General features: G+C 39.5%; 1 protein-coding gene across 5 annotated transcripts in view; it reads left to right on the forward strand.

Moving 5' to 3' along the window:
- The window catches only part of LOC129783125 (kinesin-like protein KIF2A), an 86,776-nt gene that overhangs the window by 46,130 nt on the left and 17,396 nt on the right, over positions 1 to 23,250 (forward strand). For 4 of the 5 annotated variants that reach the window (XR_008745113.1, XM_055792880.1, XM_055792878.1 and 1 more), the window contains 7 exons: positions 2,931 to 3,093; positions 6,230 to 6,320; positions 6,468 to 6,531; positions 6,926 to 7,017; positions 7,262 to 7,404; positions 8,090 to 8,294; positions 12,743 to 12,853. Coding sequence is in view for 4 of the 5 variants with exons in the window: in XM_055792880.1 (XP_055648855.1) it covers positions 2,931 to 3,093; positions 6,230 to 6,320; positions 6,468 to 6,531; positions 6,926 to 7,017; positions 7,262 to 7,404; positions 8,090 to 8,294; positions 12,743 to 12,853 (869 nt within the window). In the remaining variant the exon portion in view is untranslated. Of the gene's footprint in view, positions 1 to 2,930; positions 3,094 to 6,229; positions 6,321 to 6,467; positions 6,532 to 6,925; positions 7,018 to 7,261; positions 7,405 to 8,089; positions 8,295 to 8,862; positions 8,898 to 12,742; positions 12,854 to 23,250 lie in introns of all 5 variants that reach the window. The other variant, XM_055792877.1, reaches the window with a different exon arrangement.

Genomic DNA, 23,250 nt, shown 5'->3' on the forward strand with positions numbered 1-23,250 from the left:
CAGTCCCCAAGCAGTGAACAGCGGCCCCCAGCCAACTCCCCCCATTTTATATACTGAGCATGATGTCCTACGGTATGGAATATCCCTTTGGCTAGTTCAGGTCAGCTGTCCTGGCTCTGCTCCCTCCCAGCTTCTTGTGCACCTGCTCACTGGCAGAGCATGGGAAACTTGAAAAGTCCTTGTCTTAGGGTAAGCACTTCTTAGCAACAACTAAAACCATCAGTGTGTTATCAACATTATTCTCATACTAAATTCAAAATCACAGCACTCTGCCAGCTACTAGGAAGAAAATTAACACTATCCCAGCTGAAACCAGGACATAAGATCACCATTCTTTTAAACTATTCTTGAAGTGATCTCCTGATCAGTGAGCTGCCCAATGAAAACTTTATGGTTTTTTTTTTAATATATGTATATTTATACTTTCAAGTGGTCTCAAATCAGACATCAAGGGAACAATTCAGGTGCCTGAATGGTGGTATTTTCTGACATGTAAGGTGCCCAACGGTGTCTAAGAGATCCTTGCAGGGCTAGTGGGTTACAGACAAACTGGGGACTTGTATCTCCTGGAGTTTCTGCTCAGGGCTGGGCAGGATACAGGCATATGAAATGGCACTAAATAATTTTAGGTGCTGGAACCACTCCCTAGGGACTTCTTTTTATGTATGATTACTATTACAACTTTTTTTCTTACTGCCTGCTGATCAGACTGGAGAAGTTTAGATGTTCAACTCCAGTTAAATCCCAATCTATGAATTTCTTTACTTCCAGCGGGAAATTAAGAATCACAAATGCTTCTGGATTGCAGCCTGTCTGAATCTAGCACTAAAGCAAGCTGACTTTCATTTTGAAAGATGTTTCTTTCCTTCTCTTGTTGTCATATTTTGTTTAGCTAAAGGACTCGAAGAACATCACTCTGACTCTGAAACAACATGGGATGCATTTATTATTTTTGTAATGTGAGAACTACACATTGAGGATTATCCAGAGCATATCCAGAAGAAAATGGGAGAATTATATAGGAAAGGGAAAACATATGTTGATATCCGTATATAGTTAGTTTACTTTTGTGTTATTTTTTTCTCCTCTCTGTTGGTGCTTCCTCTACCTTTTTCTTTTTCTTTATTTTTACTTTTACTGTGTATTGAGTCTGGCTGGGATGGAGCTAATTTTCCCCATAGCAGCCCTCATAGTGCTGTGCTTTGTATTGGTAGCTAGAAAGGTGCTGATACCACACCAGTGTTTTGGCTACTGCTGAGCAGTGCTCCCACAGCATCAAGGCTGTCTCTCCAACATTCCCCCCTCGCCACTAGGCTGGGGATGGCAAGATCCTGGGAAGGGACATAGCCAGGACAGCTGACCCAAACTAACCAAAGGGATATTCCATACCATATGATGTCTGTTCAGCAATAAAATTAAGAGAAAGGAGGAGGAAGGAGGTGGGGCATTCGTTATTTATGATGTTTGTCTTCTGGAGCAACTGCTATGCCTACTGAAGCCCTGCTTCCCAGGAAATGTCCAGACATTGCCTGCTGATGGGAAGTAGAGAATAACATCTTTTGTTTTCCTTTGCTTCTTTGTGCAGCCTTTGCTTTTCCTTTATTTAACTGCCTTTATCTTGACCCATGAGTTCTTTTCCATCTTATGTTCTGCTGAGGAGGGGAGTGATAGAGTGGTTTGGTGGGCACCTAGTGTTCAGCCAAGGTGAACACACTACATACTGCTTTTTTTTATTCCCCATATTTTTTCCTTTATTTATTTGAAAGGAATGCATAATCTCAAAAATTGGTTGACTGAATCTATTTTGCACAACCTATGTAAAAAGGGCACTCAATATACAAGTCTGGTAGCAGTTCAATTTCTGTTTTAGCATTGGAGGTTATCTTTCATAAAATATGACTTAGAAATGTGGTACGTTTGGGGGGAATGTTACCTTCTACCTGCACTGAAGGTGGACAAAGTGAAATTACATTAAATGACAGCAAGTTGTCATGAGGCATGAGTTGGGATTCAGAAGTGGGATTTGATTCTGTGCAAGTTGCATATCTTGGATATTAGTGGTTTGGAGGCTATTAAAAAGTAGTTCTGAGGTGTTGGTAGGAAGATGAATGTCAAAATAAAAATGTGGTATAAAGCCACATGAAATTTTTGAAGCCCATGTCTTAAGAAATTTTACATAGAAATTGAAGAATTACATATTAGTAGATCATAGTAGTAGAAGATCACATATTAGTGATCCTTACTGTACAGATAAAAGTTCTTTATTTTTGTGCATATCATAGATTGCTGGGTTCTCTGTTTTGCTGAGTCATATCATACAACAATTAGCAATAAATTGTAGTGCTGTGTAGTAATTATAACCTGGGAACTCACTATTGAAAACACATCTAGTTGGCTTTTGTTCATTCCCAGTGATAGGAAGCAGCATTAGCATTTTCAGCTTCTTCTGCTTATAAGATAATTTTTAGAAAGGATTTTACTTTAGAGAAATTCTATATTAAAGATGTATACTATACATTCCAGGAGGAATACACAATGAAAATGTGTGTAGAATGAAAACAATTTTTTTCTTTTTGAAAGCTGTGAACATATGACTGTAACTTTAAGGATTTAGGGAAAATAAAAAGACAACATTTTAAAATGAAGCTAAAAGGATAGCGCTATCATTAATGATCTTAGTTTTTCTAATCAACTTTGTACAACCTCTCTGTACTTTCTAGCACTTGGAAAGGATAGTGTGACTAGACTTCCAAAGTGAAATCTTTTACTTAGCAGATTACTATCTAGGTATCAGAAGCCCAAGTCCATTGCATTGTTGTTACTTGGAGGAGTTGTGTTATCTGAGATGTTATAAGAGTGTAAACAATGAAAAAATGTAAAAAATAGTCATGTGTTGCTATTTAAGCATATATATTTCATTTATTTTATAGAGACTTTAATGAAAGACCTTGATGTAATAACAATTCCTAGTAAAGATGTTGTGATGGTACATGAACCAAAACAAAAGGTGGATTTAACAAGGTACCTTGAAAACCAAACTTTTCGTTTTGACTATGCCTTTGATGACACAGCTCCTAATGAAATGGTTTACAGGTATGTGTATATGTGCTTTTTTTGTGAACCTTTTTTCTCATGTATCTCGCACGTCAATAACTGTGGACTTGCCTTGGTCATGGATTTCTGTTATCTGTGTTATCAGATATGTATATTGCTACCTCCATTCTTTTGCCTGTTTACTTTTGTTTTAGCTCTGTTTATCCTGAATTTTTCACGTGCAAATATCATCTCCACTTCTGTTGACCTCAGTCCTGTTCTCAGTCCTCCTCCAAGCCCTGCCTTTCCAGGCTCTAGTGTGTATTGTTTCCTCAGGAGGCAAACAAATCAGGAGAGGGTGGGAAAAGGGGCAGGGGGGAGAGGGTGATTGATTATATTTGCTCTATTGCTGAGATACCCGAGTTAGTTTGTCTGTTGGAAGCAATCTAGATGAAATGCTGAATCTTTCTGATTTAAAAAACAACAGCAACAAAGACACCCACCCACCCTCAGCCCCAAGGTATCTGGATCTCCATTTTCTCCTTTATTCTTCTGTTTCACTTCCACAGTTGGAAAAGAATAATGCACACAGCACTTTAAAAAACTTGTTTAGAAGTAGCTGTTTACCTTGTGCAAGTCGCTAAATATATTAGATACAGTAGCAGGCAAGGTTAGACACCATGACAGGTCATGATCTTGGTACACAGTCTAAATATTGTGAAGATTTTTGCAAGGAATATTGATATTAGAAAGGAATTTAATGAAGATAATTTTCCTTATGCTTAGAAAGTGCTTCCCTTAGCCTTAAGGAGTAGTGACAGAGAAATATCTTAATTCTTGGGTTTAATCCAAAAACTAGGAAGTGAAAGTTGGCATTGTATCCTGATTAATGTTGGATGCTAACACCCTGTTGGTGGATAAGAGAAAATTCATAGTAAAAGAATTATTAAAAGGCCTTGAAAATGAAAACTTGTGCCTTATGCTTGATATAAGTAAGAGGAGAAGGGTAGCAAAAGTAAAATCTTTTTAGTCTGTTAGTTTATACTAATGAAAGACTTCTAAACAGCAAAGCTGTGCCCTTGGAAATTTCTGTGTAATGATTATCTACTGGTAGCATGTTTTCTTTCTTGATACTGAAGAACTGTGGGAGTGATCTAGCTGGTGAGATGTGCCTCTTGCAACAGTTTTCCTCCTGCTTAAAACCCAGTTCTTGTAATCTCCCTCCTTCCTGTTATTTGTCTTTGTGAGCATAGTGTTTAAATGTGAGGGCTGGTTTTTGCATACATTATTATGTTTTTGTACTGAGTTTCTTCTGGACAATTTTTATTAGTTACATAATAAATGAATAGAAATATAGAAAAAACATTGAAAGATGCTTGTATTCATACTGAAACAGTAAATCTCTAGTCTATATAGCAGTACAGGCTTTTTCCTTCTCCCTCATATGGTACAATAATGATTATTATGTGAAGGATAATCTGCTTCAAGGCCTCCTGTAATAACACAATTAAGAGGATAGGTATCATTGTCTGCTCTCACCAGAACTACCAGGGTCACAGGTCACAGTGTGGGGGGGGAGATATGACAAGTTACTCCAGTTTTCTTCAGTATGCTAAAATTACTCACTATATTTCTGTACTGAAAAACATTCTTGAGAAATGTACTATTCTTATTTTTTTATTATTATTTTGCTTAAGCTGTATTTTATGTATTTTTGAATCCATGAGCCACAACACTGAGTTGTAAGCTTTCTTTAGTATTAAAAAAAATGCACTAGTGTGAATGGGTATACTTGTTGAATTTTAAAGGAGAACCCGTTTATATTTCTGAAAGATCAAGATTGCAAATAAAGATTCTACTAGAAGGAAAGTTGAACTGTTTTGGTGTGGTAACATTTGGAGTTGTATAATGATTTACAGAAACTGTTCTAGATATGTTTGTATTTTGCCTTATTTTAAAATACATATAAATAGGACCCTTTTTTATAAATCAGCAAAATAAATAATTTTAAATGCAATTAAACAGAGATAATGGAAAGTACTTCTTAGGTGGATAAGTTTCTTTAAATTTATATCTTCAACACAAAAAGAACAAACACTGAAATATGGGAATATCCTCTTGAGGACAAAAGAAGTATATGTTTGGAGGAAGCAAGAAAGACTAAGGCTGATCGGGAATTATCTGGTACATATTTGATGAAAACTGATGATTCAGTTAAACTTAGATTTTGTTGCATAACCCTTGGTTGCTGAATGGCTCAGTCTTATCCATATTATTTTTGTAAGTGATCTTGTGTTTGTTCCAAAGTGGAATGAAAGGAGGTTGTAACACCTTAGTGTTTCTGTAAACAATCATTCTTCTTTCTGTCACTAAACATACTTTATGTGTAAACACCTGGAAAAAGTTTAGAGAGACTCTTACTTCCATCACCTAGTGGAGGTAATTCTCCATAAGGTTGCCCTTTTGATTTTGGAGTTTTTAATGAAATAATGGTAATAAGTAGCTGAAGTAGAAGCAATAAATCTACACTTTTAAAAGTAAAAATTAATTATCTAAAGTAGAAAAATTATACTTTGGAGAATATTTTTGACACATCAAATAATACTTAAGGGATAACTGGATTTTTCCATTCTGACATGCTTGGGTATATGTTTTCTTGAGCCTTTTCTCAGCATAACTATGTTCTCAAAATATTAAGATATGCAATGTTGTTTTGGCTACCTGTGTTCTAAACTTAATCTTAGAAGCTGATTTAGGAAAAAAACACCAAACCCCAAAACTATAGCAGACTTTTTTATATTGGCAAAATCTAATTATTTATCTGCTGCACTGTCCTACTTCCAAATCTTCTAATGCTATCTTTAGGGAGCTCCAAACTCCATGTAGAAATCTGTGCCATGTTGCATCATTAAAACAAGGAAATTTTTTTCTTCTCAAGGCGGTTTGAAGGAGGATAATATTGTTGTAAAATAAATGGGAGATACCTTGTAGCTTTTGTTTAATTGTTTAGGGTATTTTAATGCCTTAGAGCTGGTAGCCTCTTTAGTTCAGGAATTAACATGGAGACGTCCTTTAGTCTCTCAAAGTACAGAACCAGTTTTGTCTCTTTGGGCCTTAAAATATATAGTGTCCTTGTGGTAGTGTGGCATCTTAAAATAATTAGGTTTCTTAAGTACTGCTGGTTTTTGCATTTAAGGTTTACAGCTCGACCATTAGTGGAAACCATATTTGAAAGGGGAATGGCCACTTGTTTTGCATATGGACAAACAGGCAGTGGAAAAACCCATGTAAGTATTTCTTCTACATGTCAGCAATACACTTCTTTTTATGTGCAAAACACTTCAATAAATTCTAATAAGTAACAAATACATAAGTTACAGTTCTGTGATCTTTATAGTGTATTTTTGGTCTTGTTTGGTTTTTTTTTAATTTAGACTATGGGTGGTGACTTTTCAGGAAAGAACCAAGATTGTTCTAAAGGAATATATGCACTTGCAGGTGAGACTATTGTTCTGTTGGCTTTTTGCAGATTATTTGAGATCAATACATTTCTACTCTCTTTCATACAAACATAAGGGTCTACATATTTTGCATTACTGCTTTGTTGACATAAAAAATAGTTCCTAGGTGTGTAGTCTTTACACAGTAAATATATATCTAGATAGCTTAAAAAATGTATGAAATATAACTGATGATTAATTAAGTTTAATTTTGGGTTCTGTTGCATCTTCCAATGTAATGTGGCAATGCTTTTTACTTGATTGACTGACCCTACCTGTTACACTTGCAAAATATGAGAGATGCTGTAAAATAGACTGTTATGCATTAATGAGTCTTCACTAATTGAAAATACATAACTAGATTTCTTTATATTTTGGAAATGTATTCATAGCTCGAGATGTCTTTTTAATGCTAAAGAAGCCAAACTATAAGAAGTTAGAACTTCAAGTATATGCAACGTTTTTTGAGATCTACAGTGGTAAGGTAAGTACTTGATCTTTTTCTGAGGAAGGTGGAATTTCTCTTTCACAAATAAGATTGTGAGCTTGTCACATAAAAGATTTTTTTTTTCCTTTTTGTACTGAAAGCTTTATTTCAAGAAATTCTTTACACTTCCCTTCCAATCACATTTATGTATGGAATGCTTTGCATATTTTGATACAATATTTGAAGCAAAAATGTCTTTTAAAGCTCCTATTTAACTGTTCTGTTTCCCCACCCCTCCTAGGTTTTTGACTTGTTGAACAGGAAGACAAAGTTAAGAGTGTTAGAAGATGGTAAACAGCAAGTCCAGGTGGTGGGATTACAGGAACGGGAAGTCAAATGTGTTGAAGATGTTCTTAAGCTTATTGAAATAGGCAACAGCTGCAGGTATCTCCCATAGCTTCCACCACTTTTTCATTGTAAATTAAAGAATTGGAACAAGATTTTTTTGGTGTCTCTTCATAGTAACGGCTTTTTAATATGCAGTGGTATTTTTTATAATGTTGGCTGCAAGTAAGGAATCTGCCTGTCATTTGAATAAAAATAGTTTAGAGTTTCTCTCCTAGAGAGAAATATGAACTGATTTTTCTACAGGATGTGAATTGCATGCATTATATAACCAGTTTACTGACTTACATTCACATAATTTATAATTTGGAATACTGCCAGATTCTTCAGTTCTAAAAGGCCTTGATATGTAGTGACAGAAATATAAAAATTTTAAATTTTGTTAAGATCCAGCTTTATTGTTTTTAAAATTAGCCTTGTGCATAGACTGCTGCCTGATCAGATAAAAATGCCACATGCGGCATTTTACATGAAAGCTCTCTGATAGTCTGAAATCTTTGGAGATGTGATTATTCTTGTTTTTAAGAGGGAAGTAAAATGTTACTAATCTTCCATTTCTATTTGAAGAATTGGAAAAATAGGTATAATTATACTATGAACAACAAATTATTAGGGTAAATACAGGACTCTGCCCTGTAAAATCTTACGTTCTGAGGGTAGTGTGTTTAACATGTATGCTCCTTTGCCTGTTCATATGTCCTTCCTTTCTTTCCTTTTGTTAAAGGACATCTGGCCAGACATCTGCAAATGCACACTCATCTAGAAGCCATGCAGTGTTTCAGATTATTCTCAGAAGGAAAGGGAAATTGCATGGTAAATTTTCTTTGATTGATTTGGCTGGCAATGAAAGAGGAGCGGATACTTCCAGTGCAGATAGGCAGACGCGACTGGAAGGTGCGGAAATTAACAAGAGCCTTTTAGCACTTAAGGTAACCAAAATGTTTCCATTGCCTTTGAGTAGGTGGAAGCCTTCTACGTATAATAGCAATGACTACTAAAACAAGTGTTTTTGCAGGTTTTGCTTGTCTACATTGTCTACTGATGTGACAGGTAAAATAATGTATTGATTTTTCCTTTAAATGCCTGAAGAAACACTTGGTACCAAGTAGAAACATTGCAGAAACGTGCTATCAACTTTCATGTACTTTAAAAAAAAACAAACAAAAATCCCCAGTAGTTGAATTTGAACACTTCTCTGATATACACCTAAAATGGGAGGAGAGATGACTGACTTTGGTACTCAAGGTCTGAAATACTAACTGGAAATATTCTTACTGATCTCAGTATATATTTTATTTTTTTTTAAGAAAAGATAAAAATTAAAGTTACCTTTACGACAGATTTACTTACCACTGATAATTAACTAACTAAAGAAGAAACAACACAACAGCATTATATCCAGAAAGAATTAACAAATCAATTAAAATAACCCTTGAAAGTTGGAATCCATTTTTGACTACTTTTTATAGCAAATTGTCTGATACACTCACTTTGCAGATTTTCATACATTAATCCAGAACACATCAAGAGAGGTAAGAAATATTATTTAAATATTCAAATGCTTTTTTTGTTTGTTTTAAAATGCTCAAAAGAGGTTCAGTCTAAATAGGGAAAGTATTTTTTTTTTGTCTCAGTTGGGGAAACAGTAGTTTTGAATGGCCCAGAACTTATCTCTGTTGTTGGTTAGCTTTGCTTAGGTTTACTACTCTCTGCACCAGCACTGTGGTTTTATATAAAGAATCTAAACCCAAAAATCACTGTGCTTACTTTTTTATCCCAGTATAAACTTGGGAGGAGACTTGTATCAGACTCTAAGCAGATCTTTAAAAATACCACAAAATTATAACGTGTAATCACAAAATTGTATATAGTGTTGAAAAATTGTGGCAGTTCCAAAACTGTGGCCTGTTTTGATTTAATATCAAAATAATGCAAACAAAATTTTGTTGACATTATCACTTTTTTCCAAATGTAATTGAATAAAGCAGTTTTGTTTTGTTTTTTAGTTTACTTGCTGATTTTGTGCTGGCTAGTGCCTTCAGTGCAATACTCATACAACACAGTTCATTTTCATACAACTTGTCTTTTTAATTAAAAAGTGAAAGGCTCTGCTGCTGCTGTACTGGTGGATGTGATCTAAATTATATGGGGAAAGGGAAATAAAATAAGTGGAGTTCTTGCAGAGGACTAAACAAGCAGTACAAGAAGCTATAAATGTTTCTCAATTATATGTTAGTTTTCCATTTTTCATCTATCCCCAAAAACATTACACAGCTTTTTCCATTTGTATTCAAGACCCTTGAAGTTATTGTCAAGTCTGAATTAAACTACTATGTTCTGAGGAGTGTTTTTTGGTGCTAATCCAAGATCTGCTATTTGCATGTTGTGGTGGTTTGTTATTGGCTGGATGTCAGGTGAACACCAAAGCTGCACTATCACTCCCCTCCTCAGCTGGGACAGGGGAGAGAACATATGATGGAAGGCTCATGGGTTGAGATAAGGACAGGGAGAGATCACTCAGCAATTACCATCATGGGTGAAACAGACTTGACTTGGGGAAATTAGTTTTATTACCATTCAAATCAGAGTAGGATAATGAGAACTAAAAATCAAAATTTAAAAATACCTTCCCCTCACCCTTCCCTTCTTTCTGGGCTCAACTTCACTCCCAAATACCTCCTTCCCCTGAGTGGTGCAGGGGGACAGGGAATGGGGGTTGCATTCAGTTCATCACACATTGTCTTTGCTGCTCCTTCCTCCTCACGCTCTTTCCCTTCTCCAGTGTGGGGTCCCACCCGCGGTAGACAGTCCTCCACAAACTTCTCCAACATGAGTCCTTCCCACAGGCTATAGTTCTTCATGAACTGCTCCAGAATGGGTCCCTTCCACGGGGTGCAGTCCTTCAGGAACAGACTGCTCCAGTGTGGGTCCCCCATGGGGTCACAAGTCCTGACAGAAAATCTGTTTCAGCACAGGCTTCCCACAGGTCACAGCCTTCATTGAGTACATCCACCTGCTCTGGCATGGGGTTCTCTATGGGCTGAAGGTGGATATCTGCTCTACCATTAACCTCCACAGGCTGCAGGTGGGCAGCCTGCCTCACCATGGGCTGTGGGGGAATCTCTGCTCTGGTGCCTGGAGCACCTCCTTCACTGACCTTGGTGTCTGCAGAGTTGTTGCTCTCGCATATTCTCACTCATCTCTTCCAGCTGCTGTTGCGCAGCAGGTCTTTTTCCCCTTCTTAAATATGTTATCACAGAGGTGCTACCACTGTCACTGATTGGCTCAGCCTTGGCTGGCAGTAGGTCCGTCTTGTAGCCAGCTGGCATTGGTTCCATTGGATAGAGGGGAAGCTTCTGGTAGCTTCTCATAGAAGCCACCCCTGTAGTCCCACCACCACCAAAACCTTGCCATGCAAAACCACTACACATGTGGATATCAATCCTGTCTTAACCTGTTCAGATTTTTGGTACAAAAAATTATTTCCATAATGTCTCTACATGGAAGTAGTGTTGTTGTTTTGTTACCTGGTTTTCTGAGCTGTGATGAAAAGTAAAAGTAGTTAAAAACTTCATTAATTTAGAAGCTGGAAGTGTCCTCCTATAATCCTTTTACTATTAAGGAGACAGTTATAGAATCATAGAATGTTTCGAGTTTAATGGAACCTTATAGATCATCTAGTTCCACCCCCCTGCTGTGGGCAGGGACACCTTCCAATTCTAATTTTTCAAGAGTGAGCAAACTAAAAGTCATGATAGTAAATTAAAATATCTTAATTAAACAGGTTGGTTGCCATGTCAGTAATCCAACATACACATTTGTTACTGGTTTTAGTTTGTAACATCACTTGTTGAAAATCTGTTGCCCTTCTTCCCATCTAATCTGCTTTTCTCCTTATGTAAGTATAGTAGTAAAGTACAAACAAAATAAAAACATTCAAAGAATGCACTGCCTTGCTCACCTATAAGTATTGAGTCCTTTTTAACATTTGCATGTGAAATTCACATTCAGCAAGCTTCAGTCTTTCTATTTATCTTAGCTGTGTCCATTCTATAAAATTCAACTAATGAGTTTTTAAATAATCACTTTAGTTAAAACCAATTTGCCCTTGTTCTGTTCTGTATCATGGCAGTTTTATTTTGAGCCTGTTTAGTTCTGTTTTATGCTGTTTCACAGTTGCAATGCTTTCTTGGATTATCATCCCAGAGTTTCTAGCTTGGCTTTTGGAAGAAGCTGTTTCTAGGAAATTTCAAAAGGCCACAAGGATATCGCTGTAGCTGAAGGATTAGCTGAACTACTGTAGAACTATTCATATAACACAAGAGCATTCCATCTGTTAGCCCTGCTAAAAGCAAAGCTATAATATGAAAACACTTTGATGTTTGTTTTTTTGAAGAAGTTCTGTGTGTAAACGTGTTAAAACTGTACCAAGGAAGCCCTGAATTTGAAGAGATGCCTGTACACAAAATATTAAGACAAATCCAGAAACTGGAATTAATGATCAAAATATTACAAAAACAACAAAACAGAAATTGAAATTTAAACTTTCTTTCTGTAAGAAGTAATTTATTAGCTGCTGTTAGAACTCTGAGTGGGCAAAAATGTTTAGATTAGCGTGGTCTTGGTTTGCACTGTTGTACTTAGTTGCTGCTGTAACTTCTATAGTAATTCTTTAATATTTACTTCTGTACAGTATTTCTGGAACTCTCCAACCAATTGAAAATATTAGTTTATCCCCATACCCTTCTTGTAAGTGAAAGGGGAGATGTTATCCCTGTTTTTTCACATGAAGAATATTTTAAAATGGGGAATGACTTACATTTTCAAGTGTCTTCCAATACTGAGTACATCGGTACAGAGCTATACTTACTAGGTTTGTGACCTGTGGAAGCTTTCAGAAAGTTTGGGCACTGGTGTTTTCTTGTGAACTGTAAAGAAAGTCAGTGGTAGAGCCTGAATCAAAGCTACTGGTATTAACTGATAGTTAACGTGACTCACTGTCCACACTTCTGCTGGCAGAGGCTGTAGATCATTCAGGCTGTAAAACTCATAATCAGAAACAGTTAGTTTGCACATTTAACATCAACACTGAATTTTTTGTTGTTGGTGGTGGATACAATATATGTAAACGTTTTGGATGAGATTCAGAAAGCTTTTAGGCTACTTAAGTTCTTTTTAGTTCCTACCTCTCTACTGAACTTAATGAGAGGTAAAAGCATAACACTTCTTGAATTCAAGCTTGAATAGTAAATTTTAATGATACCTTAGAGGACAGCAACATAACTAAGTCATATATATTCTGATTTTGAATTGCTTTTGTATTACATATTTTTCTTTGACATGAATTGAATAAATATAAACCTGTTTGTTCTTTCAGGAGTGCATTAGAGCCTTAGGTCGAAATAAACCTCATACACCATTCAGAGCAAGTAAACTTACTCAGGTGCTAAGAGATTCATTTATAGGAGAAAACTCCCGTACCTGTATGGTAAGTTGGTTTAGTTAACTGTATGTTTTAACAATTACAAAGAAAAAAGAAGCTGGGAATTTAGGATTTTATGTTTAGAACTGATCACTTGCTACTAGTAATGTGTTAGACTTAAGTTTATACATTAACTAACACTACATTTGGAGTGAGTCTTTCAGCAGAGACATTTCAGATAACTTGCTCCCTTTCACTTTTTATTGGCTTTTCTTATTGCTTGTTCTAGTTTTCTAGCTAGGCACATCACATAGCTAGAAGAACTTCTAGCTTGAGGGTTTTTTTGTTTGATTGTTATATGAGAGTATTGTTTGTTGAATTAAAATTTTGGAAAAGGTGGTGTAGACTGGAAGCATAGTGGTAAGTTATGATCTTTAAATGACAAAGGAAAATTTAGAATTGGTATCAAAGGCATCAGAGTATGTTCTAAGTTGTTGAAGGGATAAGTATTTGGGATAGATAGGATGAATAGTTGTGTACTATATAAATGTGCATTTGCATCAATCTGAAAAACAGAATTCTTCTGTCAGATGGTGGAAAGGACAGATAAAAGCACAGATATCCAGTGATTTTGTTTGTCCATTATTAATGTTTCTCCTTATGGAAATGCAAACTCTCTGCAGTAGACACCAAATGTTAGACTTGTTTGCTGTGGTGGGTTGACCTTGGCTGGACGCCAGGTGCCCACTAAACCGCTCTGTCGCTCCCCCTCCTCAGCGGGGGGTGGGGTGTGGTGTTGGGAAATAAAATGGAAAGAACTCATGGGTCAAGATAAAGGCAGTTAAATAAAGGAAAAGCAAAGGTGCATGTGGCAAGCAAAGGAAAACAAAAGATGTTATTCTCTACTTCCCATCAGCAGGCAATGTCTGGACACTTCCTGGGAAGCAGGGCTTCAGTACACGCAATGGTTGCTCTGGAAGACAAACGTAATAATAGTGAATGCCCTCTCCCCTTCTCTTAGCTTTATCACTGAGCAGATGTCATATGGTATGGAAAATCCCTTTGGTTAGTTTGGGTCAGCTGTCCTGGCTATGTCCCTTCCCAGGATCTTGCCACCCCCAGCCTAGTGGTGAGGGGGGAACGTTGGAGAGACAGCCTTGATGCTGTGGGAGCACTGCTCAGCAGTAGCCAAAACACTGGTGTGGTATCAGCACCTTTCTAGCTACCAATACAAAGCACAGCACTATGAGGGCTGCTATGGGGAAAATTAGCTCCATCCCAGCCAGACTCAATACATTTGTGTTAGTTACTTTTCACAGGCTCCTTGGAATTAGTCTAGAGGCCACAGAAGTCTGGTGTTAGGACAGCCTAGTCTTCTCTTTATATGTTAGGTATGGTTCTAATTTGAGAATGGTGGTAAAATAGCATTTTTGATTAATCTTTTCTTCTTCAGTTTTCTAATGAAAACACAGGATTGTTTTCTTTCCACTGAGACATAACTTCATAAATCCTATTCATATTCATTGGAAAGCTAAACTGTGCATATCTAGCCAATGTATCCACACTGCTAAAGAAGGTTTAGAAAGTTATCCTGTTGGGAATTGTGCTCTGTACATAGAAGGATTAACATTTGTGAATGTTTCATGAAGTTCTTACCATCACCCTTACCACTCCTTAAAGTGCTAACAAGCTGTCTTCATTTTGGTGAAGCTTTTTTAATTATCACTCTTCTTATAGAGTTGCTATAACATTTTTTCCTATTTAAATGTGTGAGAATGCCATCAAGAATAATCCATGATCTATGGGTGTTTAATTTCTGATAAAGCTTGCATTCCTTCCTTTTATATTCAATATAGTTCTAAATTAAGGAAAAAATCCCCTCTGAAAGTGAGTGGAAATATGCTTGAATTATTTTTTATTTTCTCATTCATATAACTACATTCACTTTATAATTAAGAATAAGAAAACCCTTTCATGATGAGATACTGCTTTCAAACTCATTCTTCCTCTTACTTTTTCATGTAATTTCTCAGTACTAGGACCATTTGTGACATTCTGGTTTTAGTGTTTATTTACATGTAACTTTTATCAAGAATTTAATCAGCAATGTTTTTTCTTAAGATACTGATATGGGAAGAAGAGCACTTGGGTGGTTATGACTTATTCTGAATTACAGTTGAAAGGAAGGAGGGAAAGAAAAGAAACTTACAGTGCATCTTTATGATTGTTTGAATTGGGCTCTCACATTTGCAGAGCTTGTTCCTGCAATAACTAGATGGATGCAGAAAAAAGCTGCCTGTCTAGAGATCTGACAGGTTTTTGAACAGCATATATTGAATTGCGGGAGATCTAGGAGATACCTTAGTCTGGAATTACCTCCAGTACTCCCCAGTTCCCTGGAAAGAGAAGAGAGGATTTGCACTACAGTGGCCAAGTGGGAAGAAGAGTGGATAATGATTAGCTTTACCACTCTTCTAGGTCTTCCTTTGCCTCTTTTATCAAGAAAATGAATTCAGCCTTCCAGTGTGGTATTTACATTTGGCTCTTTGACAGAGTGTGCCTGGTTTGTAAGCATGTTCATGTTTAGGTTTTATATCATACACTGGCAAAATTTTACTGAATGAAATATACAGGGAAAGAAAAGAGCAAGTCATTACAGTTTATAATAGCTACAGTTGAACAATATTTTATTAAATTAAGAGAGTACTTATCCTGCAGGTACACTGACTGCTTGTTTGCAGCAGAGACATGTAATTAACTGTGGTGCTTTGAGCTTCTAAAAATTAATGCAAACAGTTTCATAATGAATAGCTTCATTTCAGGTTTCTACAGCTGACTGTAGAGATCACTGCTGTGTCCTCTAGAAGACTGCCTATGTCAAGTAAATTAAAGCACAGAATAACTTTTTAGGTACAATACTGTTATATACTGTTGTGGTGGGTTGACCCTGGCAGAATGCCAGGTACCCACCAAAAGTCGCTCTATCACTTCCCCTGCTCAACTGGACAGAGGAGAGAAAATATAACAAAAGGCTCGTGGGTCAAGATAAGAACAGGAAGATCACTCAGCAGTTACCATCACAGGCAAAACAGACTCAACTTGGGGAAAATGAAATTACTAACAATCAAGTCAGAGTAGGGTAATGAGAAAATAAAAACAAATCTTAAAATACCTTCCACCCACCCCTCCTTTCTTCTTGGGCTCAACTTGACTCCTGATTTCTCTACCTCCTTCCCCCAAGCAGTGCAGGGGGGCAGGGAATGGGGATTGCAGTCAGTTCATCACCCATTGTCTCTGCTGCTCCTTCCTCCTCACACTCTTTCCCTTCTCCAGTGTGGGGTCCCTCCCACAGGAGACAGTCCTCCACAAACTTCTCCAACATGAGTCCTTTCCACAGGCTGCAGTTCTTCATGAACTGCTCCAGAATGGGTCCCCCATGGGATCACACATCCTGTCAGTAAAACCTTCTCCAGCATGGTCTCTTCTCCAGCATGGTCTCTTCTCCAGCATGGTCTCTTCTCCAGCATGGTCTCTTCTCCAGCATGGTCTCTTCTCCAGCATGGTCTCTTCTCCAGCATGGTCTCTTCTCCAGCATGGTCTCTTCTCCAGCATGGTCTCTTCTCCAGCATGGTCTCTTCTCCAGCATGGTCTCTTCTCCAGCATGGTCTCTTCTCCAGCATGGTCTCTTCTCCAGCATGGTCTCTTCTCCAGCATGGTCTCTTCTCCAGCATGGTCTCTTCTCCAGCATGGTCTCTTCTCCAGCATGGTCTCTTCTCCAGCATGGTCTCTTCTCCAGCATGGTCTCTTCTCCAGCATGGTCTCTTCTCCAGCATGGTCTCTTCTCCAGCATGGTCTCTTCTCCAGCATGGTCTCTTCTCCAGCATGGTCTCTTCTCCAGCATGGTCTCTTCTCCAGCATGGTCTCTTCTCCAGCATGGTCTCTTCTCCAGCATGGTCTCTTCTCCAGCATGGTCTCTTCTCCAGCATGGTCTCTTCTCCAGCATGGTCTCTTCTCCAGCATGGTCTCTTCTCCAGCATGGTCTCTTCTCCAGCATGGTCTCTTCTCCAGCATGGTCTCTTCTCCAGCATGGTCTCTTCTCCAGCATGGTCTCTTCTCCAGCATGGTCTCTTCTCCAGCATGGTCTCTTCTCCAGCATGGTCTCTTCTCCAGCATGGTCTCTTCTCCAGCATGGTCTCTTCTCCAGCATGGTCTCTTCTCCAGCATGGTCTCTTCTCCAGCATGGTCTCTTCTCCAGCATGGTCTCTTCTCCAGCATGGTCTCTTCTCCAGCATGGTCTCTTCTCCAGCATGGTCTCTTCTCCAGCATGGTCTCTTCTCCAGCATGGTCTCTTCTCCAGCATGGTCTCTTCTCCAGCATGGTCTCTTCTCCAGCATGGTCTCTTCTCCAGCATGGTCTCTTCTCCAGCATGGTCTCTTCTCCAGCATGGTCTCTTCTCCAGCATGGTCTCTTCTCCAGCATGGTCTCTTCTCCAGCATGGTCTCTTCTCCAGCATGGTCTCTTCTCCAGCATGGTCTCTTCTCCAGCATGGTCTCTTCTCCAGCATGGTCTCTTCTCCAGCATGGTCTCTTCTCCAGCATGGTCTCTTCTCCAGCATGGTCTCTTCTCCAGCATGGTCTCTTCTCCAGCATGGTCTCTTCTCCAGCATGGTCTCTTCTCCAGCATGGTCTCTTCTCCAGCATGGTCTCTTCTCCAGCATGGTCTCTTCTCCAGCATGGTCTCTTCTCCAGCATGGTCTCTTCTCCAGCATGGTCTCTTCTCCAGCATGGTCTCTTCTCCAGCATGGTCTCTTCTCCAGCATGGTCTCTTCTCCAGCATGGTCTCTTCTCCAGCATGGTCTCTTCTCCAGCATGGTCTCTTCTCCAGCATGGTCTCTTCTCCAGCATGGTCTCTTCTCCAGCATGGTCTCTTCTCCAGCATGGTCTCTTCTCCAGCATGGTCTCTTCTCCAGCATGGTCTCTTCTCCAGCATGGTCTCTTCTCCAGCATGGTCTCTTCTCCAGCATGGTCTCTTCTCCAGCATGGTCTCTTCTCCAGCATGGTCTCTTCTCCAGCATGGTCTCTTCTCCAGCATGGTCTCTTCTCCAGCATGGTCTCTTCTCCAGCATGGTCTCTTCTCCAGCATGGTCTCTTCTCCAGCATGGTCTCTTCTCCAGCATGGTCTCTTCTCCAGCATGGTCTCTTCTCCAGCATGGTCTCTTCTCCAGCATGGTCTCTTCTCCAGCATGGTCTCTTCTCCAGCATGGTCTCTTCTCCAGCATGGTCTCTTCTCCAGCATGGTCTCTTCTCCAGCATGGTCTCTTCTCCAGCATGGTCTCTTCTCCAGCATGGTCTCTTCTCTCTATGGGTTCACAGGTCCTGTCAGGAGCCTGCTCCAGCATGGGTTCTCCATGGGGCCACAGCCTCCTTTGGGCACATCCACCTGTTTCAGCATGGGGTCCTTCATGGATTGCAGGTGGATATCTGTGCCACCGTGAACCTCCATGGGCTACAGGGGGACAACATGGTCTTCACGATGGGATGCAGGGGAATCTCTGCTCTTGGCACCTGGAGCACCTCCTCCCCCTCCTTCTTCATTGACCTTGGTGTCTGCAGAGTTGTTTCTTTCACATATTCTCACTCCTCTCTCCCAGCTGCTGTTGTGCAGCAGTTTTTCCTACCTTCTTAAATATGTTATCACAGAGGTGTCTGTCAATCAACTGTCAGTGGTTTGGCTTTGGCCAGTAGCAGGTCTGTCTTGGAGCTGGCTGGCATTGGCTCTATAGTACATGCGAGAAGCTTCTAGCATCCTCTCACAGAAGCCACCCCTGTAGCCATCCCCCCCCTACAAAAACCTTGCCACACAAATCCAACACAACTGTACAATAATGTTATAACAAAGTAACATGTAGATAAGAATAGCATTTCCTCCAAAATATTTTTGCCTTTAAGAGGCAAAATAAAGAGATTGCAGCACAAGTATTATTCAATTGGAGAATATTATTTGTTGAACATGTAAGATAATTCATCAAAATTTGACCTCTTAAGATGCTGGTTTTGCTTGTCAGTGAGGATGCATTTATTGTAAAAGGATTCCTCAAAAATACAAAGATTTGATCCAATGTTCTAATGTGCTATTAGAAAGTAAGACATTTTGCAAATATATTTTTAATATAGAGAGCATATAAAATGATGTAGTAAAAACTTGTGATTTTAACTTTCTGAGAGATTCCTGAAACGTCGTGGTATAAAATACCTACTGGGCTTTTTCTATTTCCTTTCTGATATGCTAATATTTAAATGGGATGTATGAGTCAAATATCTTTTGGTAATTTCTACACTTAGTTTTTATTTGACTTTGCCTTTTATCATTTATGGAATTTCTTGTTGCAATTTTAAAAGTTACTTTGTTAGGGATGGAGCGTCTCATCTGTATAGAAGGTTAAAATATGATTTGGAAACTTATTCTTGTCAAATTTCAAAAAAAGTCAAAAAAATATTTTGAAAATAACTTCCCTGTGGATAGTTATGACTAGGATCTGTGTCATTCTAAAGAAAGCCAGAGACATACAGTCAGCATGAATAGGTTTTTTTGAAATTTATTAGTCATTGCAATTTTAATGAATTTCTTGTCCTTAAATAGTTTCAAAAACCATTTCATAGAATTACAGAATCATTTAGATTGGAAAAGACCCTTAAGACCATTAAGTCCAACTGTTAACCTAACTCTACCAAGTCCACCACTAAACCATGTCCCTAACCACCATGCCTCACATCTTTTAAATATGTCCAGAGATGGTGACTCAACCACTTCCCTGGGCAGCCTGTTCCAATGCTTGACAAGTTTTCCTAATATCCAATCTAAACCTCCCCTGGTGCAACTTGAGGCCTTTTCCTCTCATCCTATCACTTGGTACTTGGGAAAAGAGACTGACACCCATCTCATTACAACCTCATTTCAGGTAGTTGTAGAGAGTGATAAGGTCCCCCCTCAGCTTCCTCCAGGCTAAACAACCCCAGTTTCCTCAGCTGCTCCTCATAGGACTTGTTCTCTAGACCCTTCACCAGCTTCATTGCCCTACTTTGGACATGCTCCAGCACCTTAATATCTTTCTTGTAGCAAGGGGCCCAAAACTGAACACAGTTATTTTAAAGGTTTTTTTAAGAGTTACATAGTAGGATAATATACCATAATTTGAAATTTTCAAGGTAGCTACATAGAATAGTCTCACTTTTTAACCAGTACTGCATCCTTGACATGCTGCAGTCATAGCTGAAGTGCCAGAACCCCTCAGCTCTCCAGGGGAGGGAGTAGGAACTTGGCGGCTTCAGTGTCCCAAAAGGGCCATTGATCCCACTGTAATGGCTTATAAGCAATGTATATACATTCAAAATAGAAAGAATGATAATTGCAGGTCTTAAGGATATTCCTGTCCATAAATAGTGCTGCTTTTTCCTTCCTCATTTGGAATTACAAATGAGGAAGTAAGTGATGGAGAGATCAGAGATCTCCTGTCTTTCCTGGTCTGAATTTGTTGAGGCATGAGGACATATGATGTAGTACACGTTTCTATTTAATAGACTGAATCTTATGCATGGGTTCTTGTACCCTGAAGGGGCTATCAGCATGGCTGACAGCACCTACAGTGGCACTTCCCTATAGCAGCTGTACCTTATACACTTCAAAAAGTTGGAGCAGTCCCCTGGTGTTATGACATTTGCCATGTGTGGTGTACTCTGAACATTAAACTGATTGAAGAGATGTGTGCACCTTTCACGTCAAATGACTTTGGAAGGATTTTAGGAACTTGTAGCTTTTTGTTAATTAGCACCAAGAATACTTTATAGAGAGGCATGCAATCATATGATCTACACTTGTAATAACTGATGCATACCAGCATTAGAGGTTTAAACTTTAGTCTATGTGGTAGCCATCTCTTTAGACTTTCTAACCCTCTCCCATCGCATATTTTTCCTTTCTCCCCAGTAGGAATAATTCCGCTCAGGATGACTATCTGTGCTTTTGTACAGTAAGTTCAGCAGCAGGATGAAAGAGAAGACCAGAATTATCTAAACTTCATCATTTTCAGTCTCCTGATGTTGTGCTGCCACAAAAAATGTTACTATGTAGGATCATAGAGGTGTTTGTCCTGGGTACTGCCTTTATGGCTCTCCTGAAAGGAGCACAGATGAAAAAATCAGCCTAATGAGAGAAGCTAGGACAAATAATGATGCCAGTGTTGCCTGATCACAGTTATTACTTTTGCTGAGTGCTTAAAAGTAAGTGAGATCTTCATGGTATTTTATTTAACTGGGAAAGGAAAAACTTACAGATTCCAGATATGTTTGATAAGTTAGCAAGTATCATTTAGAGATAAAGTCCAGTTCACAAAAAAAATTATAAATCCTTACTTAGGAAAATAGTTAAACACATGCTTATCTTTAATATTAAGTACATTTTTGGACTGTGGTCAAAATATATCTCTCAAATAAATATACAGTCTGACTGAATGCAGAATAGCCTACAAATATATATATAAAGAATCATAGAATCATAGAATGGTTTGGGTTGGAAGGCACCTTAAAGATCATATAGTTCCAACTCCCCTGCCATGAGCAGGGATGCCTTCCACTAGAACAGGTTGCTCAAAGCCCCATCCAACCTGACCTTCAATGCCTCCAGGGAGGGGGATCCACAACTTCTCTGGGCAACCTGTTCCAGTGTCTCACCACCCTCACAGTAAAGAAGTTCTTCCTAATATCTAATCTAAATCTACCGTCTTTCAGCTTAAAGCCATTCCCCCTTGTCCTATCACTACATGCCCTTGTAAAAAGTCCCTCTCCAGCTGTCTTGTAGTCCCCATTTAGGTACTGGAAGGCCGCTATAGGGTCTATCTGGAGCCTTCTCTTCTCCAGGCTGAAAAACTCTCTCAGCCTGTCTTCATAGGAGAGGTGCTCCAGCTCTGTGATCGTCTTTGTGGCCCTCCTCTGGACTTGCTTGAGCAGGTCCATGTCCTTCTTATGTTGGGGACCCCAGAGCTGAACGCAGTACTGCAGGTGGGCTCTCACGAGAGCCAAGTAGAGGGGCAGAATCACCTCCCTTGACCTGCTGGCTACACATCTTTTGATGCAGCCCAGGATGCAATTGGCTTTCTGGGCTGCAAGTGCACATTGCCGGGCCATTTTGAGCTTCTCTACCAACACTCCCAAGTCCTTCTCCCCAGGGCTGCTCTCAATCCATTCTCCGCCCAGCCTGTATTTGTGCTTGGGATTGCTCTGATCCACGTGCAGGACCACAATTGCACTTGGCCTTGTTGAACTTCATGAGGTTTGCATGGGCCCACCTCTCAAGCCTGTCAAGGTCCCTCTGGGTGGCATTCCTTTCCTCCAGTGTTTTGTAGAAGGCCACCAAATTTGTCAGGCATGATTTCCCCTTCGTGAAGCCATGTTGGCTGTCACCAATCACCTCCTTATTTTCCATGTGCCTTAGCATAGTTTCCAGGAGGATCTTCTCCATGATGCTGCCAGGCACAGAGGTGAGACTGACCGGCCTATAGTTCCCCGGGTCTTCCTTTTTTCCCTTTTTACAAATGGGGGTTATGTTTCCCCTTTTCCAGTCAGTGGGAGCTTCACTGGACTGCCACGACTGCTCAAATATGATGGATAGTGGCTCAGCCACTTCATCCACCAGTTCCCTCGGGACCCGCGAACATACCTCATCAGGTCCCATGGACCTGTGCACCTTCAGGTTCCTTAGATGGTTTCAAACCTGGTCTTCTCCTACAGTGGGCAGTACTTCATTCTCCCAGTCCCTGCCTTTGGATTGTGTGAGTTGGGCAGCGTGGCTATAGTACTTGCCAGTGAAGACCAAGGCAAAAAAAGTCATTGAGTAACTCAGCCTTCTCCATGTCCAAGGTGACCAGGTCTCCCATTTCCTTCCAGAGAGGGCCCATGTTTTCTCTAGTCTTCCTTTAACCACTGACATACCTATGGAAGCCTTTCTTGTTGCCCTTGACATCCCTGGCCAGCTGTAATTCTCTCAGGGCTTTCCTAACCTGGTCCCTGGCTGCTCCGACAATTTTTTTTGTATTCCTCCCAGGCTACCTGTCCTAGCTTCCACACTCTGTAGGCTTCCTTTTTGTGTTTGAGTTTGTCCAGGAGCAACTTGTTCATCCATGCAGGCCTCCTGGCATTTTTGCCTGACTTCCTCTTTGTTGGGACGCATCGCTCCTGAGCTTGGAGGAAATGAACCCTGAATATTAACCAACTTTCTTGGTCCCCTCTTCCCTCCAGGGCTTTATCCCATGGTGATCTACCAAGTAAATCCCTGAAGAGGCCAAAGTCAGCTCTCGTGAAGTTCAGGGTAGCATGTGCACCCTCCTCACTGTCCTAAGGATCTTGAACTCCACCATTTCATGGTCACTGCATCCAATGCTACCCTTGAGCTTCACATTCCCCTCCAGGCCC

This window comes from Falco peregrinus, chromosome W, assembly GCF_023634155.1.
Source record: "Falco peregrinus isolate bFalPer1 chromosome W, bFalPer1.pri, whole genome shotgun sequence".
NCBI classification, from domain to species: Eukaryota; Metazoa; Chordata; class Aves; order Falconiformes; family Falconidae; genus Falco; species Falco peregrinus.